General features: G+C 37.4%; 2 protein-coding genes across 2 annotated transcripts; one reads left to right on the forward strand and one right to left on the reverse strand.

Moving 5' to 3' along the window:
- Positions 1-5: 5 nt before the first annotated feature.
- LOC130505950 (protein CROWDED NUCLEI 2-like) lies at positions 6-4,092 on the reverse strand (the record flags this gene model as incomplete). The annotated part of the gene is made up of 7 exons (XM_057000554.1): positions 3,677-4,092; positions 3,314-3,523; positions 2,938-3,191; positions 2,588-2,858; positions 2,417-2,500; positions 343-2,243; positions 6-132 (listed from the first exon to the last, which is right to left on the reverse strand). Coding segments are annotated over exons 1-7 (3,159 nt in total), but the record flags the coding sequence as incomplete, so codon positions are not given.
- A 2,497-nt stretch (positions 4,093-6,589) lies between these two features.
- Positions 6,590-12,761, forward strand: LOC130505951 (probable phospholipid-transporting ATPase 11). Its single transcript, XM_057000555.1, has 10 exons — positions 6,590-7,693; positions 9,246-10,135; positions 10,208-10,318; positions 10,407-10,683; positions 10,772-10,860; positions 10,954-11,062; positions 11,147-11,368; positions 11,442-11,666; positions 11,751-11,942; positions 12,007-12,761. The coding sequence occupies exons 1-10, from the start codon at positions 6,848-6,850 to the stop codon at positions 12,670-12,672; spliced, it is 3,627 nt and encodes a 1,208-aa protein (XP_056856535.1). The 5' UTR covers positions 6,590-6,847; the 3' UTR covers positions 12,673-12,761.
- The last annotated feature ends 1,132 nt before the right edge of the window (positions 12,762-13,893 follow it).

Below are 13,893 nucleotides of genomic sequence, written 5' to 3' on the forward strand. Positions count from 1 at the left end.
GCTGGAAGAGGTTCCACGACAGATTCGCTAGTTTCTTCGACATTGTCCTTTGATGGCGCAGAGGGAGCAATGTCTGCATCATCTTCACCACCAGCTGCATTATTTTCAACATTTGCTGGAGCTTGGTCTACGCTGTACATCCATAAGATTTTAGGACATCAGTGAGAAGAATTAGGACACAACAATGATAGGGAATGTAAGACTATTACACATAAAATTACAAAAGTGAAACTAAACTAACACAGGAGCCCCTTAAACTCTAACACAACATATTCTAAACAAAATCACGTGAAGCCATATTAAGGCTTTGTAAACACACAGTCGCAAGATTAAGAAACTTACGTTTTGTTCCGCCTCAGATTGTAGCGTTTTTGGCCAGGGGTCTGCGGCAAGACAGCAACAGCAGTCTGTTGTCTCTTACGACGTCCACCACCAGTAGCAGTATCCTCAGCATGCTGTCTTTTCCTTCCACCTCTGCCTGCTGTTGTCTTCTCGCTAGTACCAGAAACGTGACCACTCACTTCACCTTTTGATGATTCCTCAGGGCTGGCATGCTTGGCGGAACTAGTAGGATTCACAAAAGGCTTGGGTTTTCTAGGTCTGCCACGTCCACGTCCACTCCTGGCACTTTGGAGCTCAGAAAACTGAGAACATTCAGATGTTTCTTGTACTCGACTGTCTGTATATTCCTCATCCTCGTCCGGGAATGAGCTAACTGGCAGTGGTCTTTCACCTTTTGTTTCCTTATTAACGGCCAGTGAGGAGAATGGACGCTGCTCCGGCTTGCATGTGTCCACATCATGCTCAGCTCTTTTACTTGGTGAGAAAAGTATTGAAGTGCACTTCTGCAGTATCGACATGTTGGGCCTTCTAGATCCACCACTTCCTGATGCATCTCTGTCTAGAGATTTCTTGATATTACAGGAGTCAGACGCATCAGAACTTTCTGGAAGGTCACTCAAAACTCCGTTAGGTGGCAGAATAGCTTCTTCTTCGTTATATGGTAGTTGGAGATCAGAGAGTACAAACTCATTCGCCAGTTGCCCACAACTCTCACAATCCTTGAGCTTTTGAACAAATGCTAGAAACCGACCCCGTTCACGGGCAAACTCTTCTCTACGTTTCTTGAGGTTGATGCTGAGTGTACTAAGTTCACTGATGTCATTATGCATCTCTGCTTGCTGCTCTTTGAGTTTCTCCTTGTGTTTGGCAATTTCTTCACTTTCCTTTTGGAGAGCACCCCTTTTCGACACCATTTCTTCCATCTCTCTATTCAAAGCCTGCTTACGGTGATTGATATCACTAAGCTCTTTCCTTCTTTTATCCTCAAACTGAGACAGTCTGTCTTGTAGAGCTTTCTCGTCTTCTTCTTTTCTTTTCTGTTGTTCAATTTCAAGATTCCTTCTCATCGTTTCCAGATCGTCAAGCGCCTTAGAATGCTCAAGTTTGGCTTTCTCATGTAATGCTGAACGTTCGTGTTCCATATTGGCCTCAAATGATTCCCTCTGCAGTCTAATATCATCCAGTTCCTGCTTTACCTGAACCCTCAAAGCACTCTCTTCTTTCTTCAGTCTTTCTCCTTCCAGCATTTGAAACCTCTCAAACTTTGCTTTTTCTTCAGAGATTGTCATTCGCTCTTTATTATATTCGGCCTGCTTCTCATCCAATATTTCCCACTCCTTTTCAAATCTCTCCTTCTCTTGCTTCAGATTTTCAACTTCCTTGGAAAGAAACTCCTCGTGGAGTCTTGATTTCTCTATCTGGGACTTGAGTTCAGATTGCAGTCTCTGGTGCTCTTCCCTCTCTTTCTTCTTGATTTCAAGACTTTTGAGTTCTTCTCGAATCGCATCCTCCTTCTTCATCATCTCAGACCGGATGTTTTCAATCTCTTGTTGTAAATCCACAAGGCTCTCCTTATCAGAAATTAATTGTTGCTTTTCCAAGCTTAACCTTTTCTCCTCAGCTTGTAGGCTTTTTTCCTTTTCTCTAATAGCTTTAAACTTTGCTTCAAGGTCCATCTCCTTTTCAGTCACTCGCTCAAACTTCTTATTCAGAGCTTGGTTTCTTTTCTGCAACTTCTCCTCGCCATGATCAATTTCAACTCTCTGTCGTTCAACCTCTTCCGCCTTTCTTTGGAGTTCCTTGTCCAGAGATTTTCTTCTCTCGTCACATTCTTGTTCAAATTCCAGCATCTTATCAGCTAATTCTGCCTTCTGATCATCAATAAGCTTCTGAATTTCTGTCTGTTTAAGAGATAAAAGGTAAAGCTTTAATTACCAAAAACATAATCTAAGGTGCAGCACGACAGAACGTACAGTAATAGGAGTTAGTGAGATTCCATTGTTTAACCGTAGAGCAAAAATTTTCTGCTATAGGAAAAAAACTGTTGTTGCACAAAAGTGTCCTTAAACCTTACCCCTTCTCTAGCAATAAGCTTCTCTTCAAGTGCTCGCAACTCCTTCTCCTTTGCCATTAGCATGCTCTGGAGTGTGCCAGATTCCTGGGTAAATCCATCACAACAAAATCACATGAGAAAAAACAAGGGTCTAAAGATGCAATGTTCAAGGGTAAATCCATCACAACTCACTTTCTCTTTTGCCGTCAATTCTTTCAATCGCTTACTCAAATCCTCTTCAGTTTCCTTACACTTTGACATTGACAAAGCAATCTTTCTCTCGCGTTCTTCAAGTTCCTTTGCTTTCAACATCAAGTTCTTTTCTTTTTCATTAACCTTCTCCTCTCTTTGATTCAGGCTTCTCTTCTGTTCAGGCATTGATTCTTCCTTTTCTTGAAGCTTTTTCTCCCATTCATGAAGGTACTCTCTTTGCTTGTGGAAAGTCTCTTCATATGATTCTCGCCTGCGTTGCAATAACATACAAGTTAGACTAACAAAAAGATTTCAATTTTTAAAGTCGTATAACGAATATCTATGTTTACTCTTTAGCAAATGAAAGCCGCTCTTGTTGCAGGACCCTCTCACGAGTCTCCACTTCCTTCAATCTCATTTCCAGCTCAGAGCTCTTCCTAGTTGCCTCTGCGAGTTTGCTTTCAGCAGAATAAATCTTGCTTTCCACATCAGAAGATCTACCGGTAACACTAGCAACCAGAGCATTTGCTTCAGCTAACTTAGCTTCAGAAGCGAGCCTTGTCTTGTTATTCTCTTCTTGAATCTCACGAAGAGCCCTTTCAAGCTGCAAAAGAAAAAGAAAGAATTTTATCTCCAAGTATCTAACTAGTACAGAACTATGATTTACTGTTCCAAACAATCAATGCATCCAGATATATCCATCATGTTAAAACTAACTGTTGGTACCTCTTCCACGCATTGCTTTTCCAAACCCAAGGCCTTTCTCAAGTTTTCTTCCCGTTGTTCCACAGTAGTCAATGCGTAAAGATGTGATGACTGTTCTCTCTTAAGAATCTCTTGAGCTTCTTGTAACGCCTGGTTCAGTTGCTCGTGCTTCGAAGCCCACTCCTTATTCTCCATGAGAAGAAGTCCCATATTGTGCTGGTAGCCATATAACTGCACAGGAAAAGCTAAAGGTTACAAATTGCCATCATGAACACATATCTAATTAACACATTAAACCTTCTAATTAGATAACACACGGCCCATTTAACAAACCCATCAACAGATAATCACAAAAACAATCAAACTTGATTCCATCAAAGGTACCTCCTTTTCGAGTGTGGAGATCTTTTCAAGAAGCGCTTCTCGATCTTTCCTCTCCATCGAAGCCTCGTCCAGCAAACCCACTTCCCTAAATCTTCTCCAGTCCCCCATATCCGTATAATCATCAGTCTGACCCCTGGAAAAGCCCTCTCCGGTCAGAGTTCCAATCGGAGGCGGCGGCGGGAGAGTCGAATTCACCGGCGGGTCCTCGCTGAACGCAATCGCCTTTCCCTTTCTATCCGCGTTGGAAAGGCGCGTCTCGCTTCTCGGCGTCATCGCCGGAGACATCCACTGTTTTCTCTGCGGCGTGAACATTGTTTCCGAAGAGGATCCACAATTTTTTTTTTTGGGAACCCTAATTTCACTTTCTCTCTCTATGTTGCTTTCTCTCTCTAACCAATACAACGGCTTTATGAAATTTCAAGTTCCTCCCCTGATTAAAAAAAAATAGAAATAGAAATCATGGTTGGTGGAGGGGTAGAAAGGTAAAGTCATTCCATGAAGAAGGCGGATTGATTAACCGAGTTGGTTAAAGATAATTACATAGCGGATTAAGAGACCAGTTATGATAAGCCTATTTTGGGCTCATTAACGTAGCCTAAAGCCCAATGTTTGTAAATTTAGCCTCATCGGGCTTTTTGAAAAGATTTTTTCTTTTCAAAAGTAATTAACGAAGATGACTAAAGTGTTTTGATAAAATAAAAATTAATTACGTAGGGTCTTGACCGCTAATGAGAAAGTGAAATTTTCTTTTTCTCTCCTATATACTTTTTTCTTTCTAAACGTGTGTACCCCCGTGATATAGAAAGAAAAAGTACATAGAGAAGAAAAAGAAATTTAATTAAAACACTAAAAGTTTAAAATCTTAGTTGAAATATCATAAGCGCTTTTATAGGAAGTTATAACATGATAAAAACATGGGAAATTTTGGAAAAATACACTTATATGAGATTTTAATTTGAAAACTACATTATCATTTATGCTTTTTGAAAACTACAATTTTGTATATATGAATTTACTAAAGTAGCCCATCTGAATATTTAATGTCATCATCATTTTTATTATCATAATTGATTTAATATTTAAACTAACTATTTCAACTATAAGATATGTTTTTTTAAAAAGAAATCTTTATAATATCTAAATAATATCTTAAATTTTGAAGTTTTTTGGGGAAAAAATGAGCGACATGTCTTCTTCTCTTCTTTCTGCTAATTTTCTCGATCTGTTTTCCAAACCATTTTTCTCTAGTTTTATAATTTATTCTTTCTATACTTAAGTGTATTCTGATATTTTTGTGTTCTAAGCGTTCATCTTGGATTTGGTTTTGATTTTCTAGGTTTTGGTAATTTGTTTTAGTTTTGATTTTGTGATAAATTTGACCATTTTCACCTTTCATCAAATTAATGCTTTTCCCCCACTTTGAAATGCACACTGATAAAAAACAGAATTCCAAATAAAAACACTTCGCAAGAAGTAGATAGTTTTCGAAGCACTGTACGTAATGTACACTTCTCACCTTTGTATCAGTACCTGATAATGTTTTAAGCTCATTATCACAGACCAACAAAATATCATTCAACACACAAAAAAAGAAATATCATGTATGTTCTTTTTTTTTGTTTTTGAATTGCACACACTCTAATGTCTACAAACATTGATGCATGAAAAAGACAGAGAGCTAACATGCCACGATGCTTTTGAAATAAAACTCTGGAAAAGAAGAGAAAGTTGCAAGAAGAGAGAGTTAAGGTTCTAATAATAATATTACTATTATTAATTTTAAATTAAATTTCAATTATTAAAATATATAATCTGGACAAAAATGTCTTTTCATGTTTAATAAAGTGTAATTTTTGAAAAAAAAATGAAAAGAAGATGTACTTTTTAAATTTCAAACTTATTATAGAGTATTTTTCAAATTATCCCTAAAAACATCTCATATTGACACGGTTCACTAGTCTTCTGTGTATTATTAACATGTAGAAAGCGAATTGTAAAGCTTTGATCCCATTTGATTATCAGAAAGTCTTTTTTTTTTGTTCGTGCTTTGCTTGTTTTAGTCTAGTTGGATCATCTTAAACTTAATTACACACTTTGATGATTTCCAACAAATGTACTGACAAAAGAAATATAGTTAATTCCATAAACTATTTAGCAGAATTCTGATTAACTCTCCACTTGGACTTGAATTAGTTATTTATAATAATATACCTATATAATATCAACGGGTTGTGTATAACTTGTGTGTGTGTGTTTTTGTAAATTGTGACCAACTAGTGTGCAAAATAACCTAATTATGTTTGTCGTGGAGCTCAAGTTGGGCAATGGAGCTAAATAACATACGATCTATTCACTTTTGTTGCCAAACTACAATATTTCTCAATTTAACTAGTCCACATTACTGAACTGGCAAAATACACTATGAGATGGAAAATATTTTTCACATGTGTTTCAAAGTAGTATCAGAAGATAAACTAATCAGAAAATCGAAAACAGATCATAATCATCTGGGCCGGGAATCACTAGAAACTAATTATATAGTTTGAAAAACATATACTAGTCCTTACATTAGAGAGTAAGTCAATTAAACACATAATTCATTTACTAATCACTATCCTTTTTTCCAAGAACTTTTCAGAGATGCTAATAATAAGTAAACCATCCACGGCTCCATGAACATTGGTTCCTGTATAATTAACACATCTTTTTTTATTACTTAAATCATGCCTGACATCATACCTGACATCATATATTATTTAATTCGTCTAGAACATAGACAATCTACGGATCTAGTACTTTTCATTTCCGCCAACATAGATGGTAACAAATTTGATTTTTATTAGTTTCATTGAATCAATAGAAGCCAGCTATTCAGCGATCTCTTACTTCTTCCTCGTTCTGTAATCTATAGGCTATAGCAACAAAAATAAAGAACCACTCATTCAAAAAATGATACGTTGAAAGTCGTCGTCAGAGTTTTAAAAAAAATTATTAGAAAACGAAGAAACACTCGTTCCTCTCCTCTTCCCTGCTTAGTTGCTAAATCAAATGATATAATTACTTTTACAACAATCCAACATTGTCTCTCTCTCTCAGATTCTTTATCCTATAGTTCTAAATCTTTCATTCTTTCATTCTTTTCTCACAACATCTTTTTCAGACAAGAGAGATATGGCGGGAGGTCGGATAAGAAGAAGACTACATCTAAGCAACATCTACGCCTTCAGATGTCGCAAATCTACATTTCAAGAAGACCACTCACAGATCGGAGGACCAGGCTTCTCCCGAGTAGTCTACTGCAACGAACCCAACTCTCCCGCCGCCGAACGTCGCAACTACGCGGGAAACTACGTCAGGTCAACGAAGTACACTCCCGCCTCCTTCTTACCCAAATCTCTCTTCGAGCAGTTCCGCCGCGTCGCCAACTTCTACTTCCTCGTCACCGGTGCCCTGTCGTTGACTCCGCTCTCTCCTTACGGCCCCGTCAGCGCTCTGCTACCTCTCGGCTTTGTCATCGCGGCGAGCATGGTCAAAGAAGGGATCGAAGACTGGGGAAGGAAACGACAGGACATGGAAGTGAACAACAGGAGAGTGAAGGTCCACGACGGAGACGGGACGTTCCGGGAAGAAGGGTGGAGGGAGCTTAGAGTCGGAGATATAGTGAGGGTCGAAAAGGACGAGTTTTTTCCGGCGGATCTTTTGCTTCTGTCGTCGAGCTACGAGGACTCGATTTGCTACGTGGAGACGATGAATCTCGACGGTGAGACGAATCTGAAAGTGAAACAGGGCTTAGAGGCGACTTCGTCGGCGTTACATGAAGATTCTGACTTTAAAGAGTTTAAAGGCGTGGTGAGATGCGAAGATCCCAATGCGGATCTTTATACGTTCGTCGGGACGTTGCATTTGGAAGAACAGAGACTTCCGTTGTCGGTCCAGCAGCTTCTTCTTCGAGATTCGAAGCTTAGAAACACAGAGTATGTTTACGGAGCTGTTGTCTTCACCGGACACGACACAAAGGTACAAACTTTGGCGTTCTGTATGTTTGGTCTGGGTACGAATTCTCTGGATTTAGGAATGTTCAGTTATTTGCAAAATTCGGTTCAATTCTGGTTTGCTTATTTTGGTTTTCGATTCGGTTCAGATAGGAAACTTGGAAACAAGCTAATATCCGGAAATTTTTGAGTCCAATTCGATTCTGATTTTTGAGATAATTTCATATAACACGGGTAAAGACATTGAATCAAATATCAGGCAGTTCGAATAATTTCTGATAAAAAATGTAGGATAATTAGAAAAGGGCGAATCTCTAAAATAACATTTTTTATGTTTTTATCACAAAAATAGTATTCAAAAAATAAAATGACCAAAATAACACCTTTTTGTTTTGAAAATTTTCATTTTTATTTTTTATTTTTAAAAATTTGAATATGTTCCTAAAACCCTATCCCTTAACTCTAAACCCTAAATCTTAGATTAATTAAACCAAGGGGGTTATAAATGCATATTTACCCTCTAATAAAACTTCTTTTGGTCATTTTCTTTCTTGTGATATGCTATTTTTGTGACAAAAACTTGATTTGGTGCTATTTTATCTTTTTCTCATTAGAAAAAGTAAAAATATTTTAGGTAATTTCTATTTTCGGGTAATTCGGTTTATAACTAGTATTGTTAAGATATTTTGGTATTTAGAAATTAAACATAATTAATATTTTAAAGTATCTGTATTTTAAAAATTCAGACATTCATTGAATTTTCGATTCGGTTTTAGTCCCCTAGACTATATTTGAGAAGTGATTTTGCCACATGTCTTCTCTACAATCAGTTTCACAAAAAATAATATGACATGGCTACTAAAATTGATGACATGGTTTCCGAAAAATATGACATGGATGATTTCATTTAATGTTGATTTATATTTTTGGTAAACTTTTTAGAATATGGTAATAACTCATACCTTACATTTAATATTGATATTTATTTCCGGTAACTTCTTTAAATATGGTAATATCACATACATCATCTATAAAATAAATATATTCATATATAACATTAAAATTTCGAAATTATATTTTATTTTATTTTCTATAATTATACAATTTGTATTACTAAATCTTTAAAAATTGCTACAATTTTTTAAAAAATTATTTCTAATCATAAAATCATTAGATTCTTATATATCTACAGATCCTATAAATATTGTTAGTTCAATTTTTTTATAATTATACAATATTTTTTTAAATAAAAAATCATTTTATCTTAATTTAATATTTAAATAAATAAAATCCATATTTAAATATCGGTAAAAATAATAAAATCTATAATATTTAATAAACCTTATTTTAAATATAAATTAAATTTTGAATATAATTTTACTGCACATGGTGCAGGAAAACACCTAGTTACATAAATATATAGAAATATATGATCCATCTAGATATTTATGACATTCGGTTTGATATTGTTTAGTTTTTTTGGCTTCGGATAAATGTGTAATGCCTAGTACAAACTTTAACAGCATCTACATAAACCTTGCATCACAAGTCTCATTTTGAAGTTTATTTGATGACAGGTGATTCAAAATTCAACTGATCCTCCATCAAAGAGAAGCAGAATCGAGAGGAAGATGGACAAGATCATCTACATGATGTTCGTTGTAGTGTTTCTGATGTCTTTTATCGGATCCATCATCTTTGGAATCGAGACAAGAGAGGACAGAGTGAGAAACAGAGGAAAAACAGAGAGATGGTACTTAAAACCAGACGACGCAGAGATCTTCTTCGATCCAGATAGAGCTCCAATGGCTGCAATCTACCATTTCTTAACTGCGGTTATGCTTTACAGCTACTTCATTCCCATCTCTCTCTACGTCTCTATCGAAATCGTTAAAGTTCTTCAGAGCGTTTTCATCAACAGCGACATTCTGATGTACTACGAGGAGACGGATAAACCCGCGCACGCAAGAACGTCGAATCTCAACGAAGAGCTTGGGATGGTGGACACGGTTCTGTCGGATAAAACCGGAACATTGACTTGCAACTCCATGGAGTTTATCAAGTGTTCCATCGCGGGGACAGCTTACGGACGAGGTGTGACCGAAGTTGAAAGGTCTATGGCTATGAGAAGCGGGGGTTCGGTTCTGGCTGATGATGATGCAGTGGGCCGGTCTGGTCCTAAGGTCAAAGGGTTTAACTTCCAGGACGAGAGGGTTATGAAAGGGAGCTGGGTTAAGCAACGAGAAGCGGAGGTTTTGCAGAAGTTTTTCAGGTTGTTAGCTGTTTGTCACACGGCTATACCCGAAACAGATGAAGCCACCGGGGCCATCTCTTACGAGGCTGAGTCTCCTGACGAAGCTGCGTTTGTTGTCGCGGCTAGAGAGCTCGGGTTTGAGTTCTTTAGCCGCACGCAAAACGGGATATCAATCCGTGAATTGGATCTTGCAACAGGGCAGAAAGTTGAAAGGTTTGTTCTTTTTTGATATCTTTGAGGTTTCTTGGACGTCAAGGAAATGAACATTCCTCTGTTTTGGTACAGGGAATATCGGTTACTAAACGTTCTTGAGTTCAACAGCACGAGGAAGAGAATGTCTGTGATCGTGCGCGATGAAGATGGGAAGCTTCTGTTACTATCCAAAGGAGCTGACAAGTAAAGTTAAACTGAAAATCTCGAGAGATTTAACATTTTGAGGCTTTCTTGTTGAATATGTGGAATCTTGTTGTGTGTGTGTGTGCAGTGTTATGTTTGAAAGACTTTCCATGAACGGGCGTGAATTCGAAGAGAAGACACGAGAGCATGTTAATGAATATGCAGATGCAGGGCTAAGGACATTGATACTTGCATACCGCGAAGTTGATGAAAATGAGTACGTAAAATTCAGCAACAACTTCAATGAAGCTAAGAGCTCGGTGACTGAGGATCGTGAGAGCTTAATAGATGAGATCACTGATAAAATGGAGCGCGATTTGATTCTACTTGGTGCTACTGCTGTTGAGGACAAACTTCAAAATGGGGTATGCCTCTTGTAAGACTACATTTTCTTAAATGTTTTTTTTTTAAATGTTTGTTCGAGTAGGGGTTTGATTTTAATTGTGGTTTTAGGTTCCGGATTGTATCGACAAGCTTGCTCAAGCAGGGATAAAGATATGGGTTCTAACCGGAGACAAGATGGAGACTGCAATCAATATTGGGCAAGTAACTTTGGTTTCTACTCTTATGTCTGAATCTAGACATTGTTCTTGTTTTTATAGTTACTGACATTCTTTTTTTTGGAACCTATTCAGATTTGCATGTAGTTTACTTAGACAAGAGATGAAGCAGATCATCATAAATCTTGAGACACCACATATCAAAGCATTGGAGAAAGCTGGAGAGAAAGATGTGACTGAACAGGTAATTTAATTTTATTGATATGTTATTTTTTATAGACATTTTTGATATAGTTTACTGAATGAGATTCTTCAAACACATATGTAGGCATCAAGAGAAAGCGTGGTGAAGCAAATGGAGGAAGGGAAAGCTCTAATCACAACAGGAGCAAGCGGCACAGACGACTCTCATGAGGCATTTGCGTTGATCATCGACGGGAAGTCGTTATCGTATGCTCTTGAAGATGATTTCAAGAACAAGTTTCTTGATTTAGCCACAGGATGTGCCTCTGTTATTTGCTGCAGATCATCACCTAAGCAAAAGGCATTGGTAATGTCTCTTTTATGCGTTTATTGAGTTTTAGTATGTTTAACTGATATATGATTTGTTTCTTTTTTTTTAGGTTACACGATTGGTCAAAACTGGAACTGGGAAGACAACTTTAGCTATTGGAGATGGAGCAAACGATGTTGGAATGCTTCAAGAAGCAGATATAGGTGTCGGAATCAGCGGTGTTGAGGGAATGCAAGCCGTTATGTCTAGCGATATAGCCATTGCTCAGTTCAGATACTTAGAGCGTCTCTTGCTCGTCCATGGTCACTGGTGTTACTGCAGAATCTCATCCATGGTACAGCTTCTTTTTTTCTCTGTATCAGATAATACATACATCATCGCACTTTCCCTAACTAGGGTTTTGTTTCCACTTGGGCAGATATGTTACTTCTTCTACAAGAATATCACTTTTGGTGTGACCTTGTTCTTATACGAAGCCTACATATCTTTCTCTGCTCAACCCGCATATAACGACTGGTTCCTATCGCTTTTCAACGTCTTCTTCTCTTCGCTTCCCGTCATTGCTCTCGGTGTTTTCGATCAAGACGTCTCAGCTCGCTTCTGTTACAAGGTAGGGTTTTTATAAAACCCTAGCTTCGTCTAAATACAGCCATTAAATTTTTTTCTTTTTGCAGTTCCCATTGCTATACCAAGAAGGAGTTCAGAATCTTCTCTTCAGCTGGAAGAGAATCATTGGATGGATGTTCAATGGACTAATCTCGGCTCTAGCCGTTTTCTTCATCTGCAAGCAATCCCAAGAACACCAACTCTACAACCCTAACGGCAAAACCGCCGGTCGAGAAATCCTCGGAGGGACAATGTACACTTGCGTAGTCTGGGTGGTCAATCTCCAAATGGTTTTAGCCATAAGCTACTTCACTTGGGTCCAGCACATTGTAATATGGGGCTCAATTGCTTTATGGTACACCTTCCTCATGATATACGGAGCCATGGCTCCCACCTTCTCCCTAGATGCTTACAAAGTCTTCCTCGAAGCCCTAGCTCCAGCGCCATCTTACTGGCTTACTACTCTCTTAGTGATGATCTTCGCTTTGATCCCTTACTTTGTCTTCAAGTCGGTTCAGATGAGATACTTCCCCGGTTTCCATCAAATGATTCAGTGGATAAGACACGAGGGTCAGTCTAATGATCCTGAGTTTGTGGAAATGGTTAGGCAACGATCGATAAGGCCAACGACGGTTGGTTCCACCGCGAGAAGAGCCGCTAGTGTGCGGCGTTCCGGTAGGTTTCACGATCAGCTCAATAAGAATATCATCGGTTTGTCAAGACAAGAGAAATAGAAAGAACTCCGTGTTTGTGAATATATACACACATACATATATTCCTTTTAACATTCTTTTGTATAGATTTCATTTTGTCTAATTCAAAGTAATCAAATAATTTGGGTTTCTAGTACCAAGCTTTTTCTTGATTTTTGTATTATTTTAAGAGGATGGCCCATTTTCAAACCCATTTAGAATTAAAAGCCCAATACATTTTATAACCCAACCGAACCAATAAACTGAAGCCCATTAGAGTTAAGAACCCCAAAGAACCAAACCTATTGTTAACTAATTTAATTTTTTTGTTAACAAAAAGATTTTCTTATGTATAGTATCGAATTCAAACAAAATTCGTAATATTTCTTGTCGGCTTTTGACGTCCACCTCTAATTAAAAAGCTTACGCTTTACACCATAGAATAATTTTGGGACATTATTCATTGGTTTACTTCAGCAAATCAAAATTTTATTAGTGAGACAAGAAAGTACACGCCTTCTTCCACTTCGGTCTATTTGTCTATATTCGCTTTTAAGTATTTAATCCCAAAGCTGTTACAAATTGAATGAAAGTGACAATTAATTATATTCAGATACGAAAAAGCCATCTCAACTCAAAGTACCAAAGCTTAATTATCACGAACAATTAATTTAGTAATTAAGAAAACGATTTTTTCTTGTCCGAACACGATTTATTTAAACAAAGCAGCTATAGCCGTGAACAAAAGAATCAAAAAGGCAAAAAGCAAAGAGAGAGAGAAAGAGAAGAAGTGGAGACTTGTGTCCTTGCGGTGTTAAGCTTCTTTGTCCTTTTAGGTTCTTGCCTTTTTTCCGATCAATCAGACCAATCTCTCTCCTTTTTGGCATCTTCGTGTTTCTTATATTTCTCTGTTGGGATTCTTTCAAATCAATTCCTTGTTGCATCAGAGAGAGAGAGAGATGTATAATCAGTTAGCTATATCTTCTTCTTCTTCATCTTCTTCTTCGTACTATGAATCTTTGAAGATTTTGGAAGCTGATGTCCAACACGCAAATACTTTGTAAGTCCTTTTCTGGGTTTTGTCTCCTTTCTCCTAAAGTTTAAGACTTTACTTTATTCGTTTTGATTAGTTGAGCTATAATTAAAAAGTAGGTGAATTATTTAAACACCCAGCTCAGAACTTTAGGTCATTTTCTGGGGAGTTTATGTAAATCTCTTCTCATCAAAGTTAGATTAGTTTAGGAAACTCTCTAGTAAGTTCTA

Source organism: Raphanus sativus, unplaced genomic scaffold (assembly GCF_000801105.2).
Source record: "Raphanus sativus cultivar WK10039 unplaced genomic scaffold, ASM80110v3 Scaffold2730, whole genome shotgun sequence".
Lineage (NCBI taxonomy): Eukaryota > Viridiplantae > Streptophyta > Magnoliopsida > Brassicales > Brassicaceae > Raphanus > Raphanus sativus.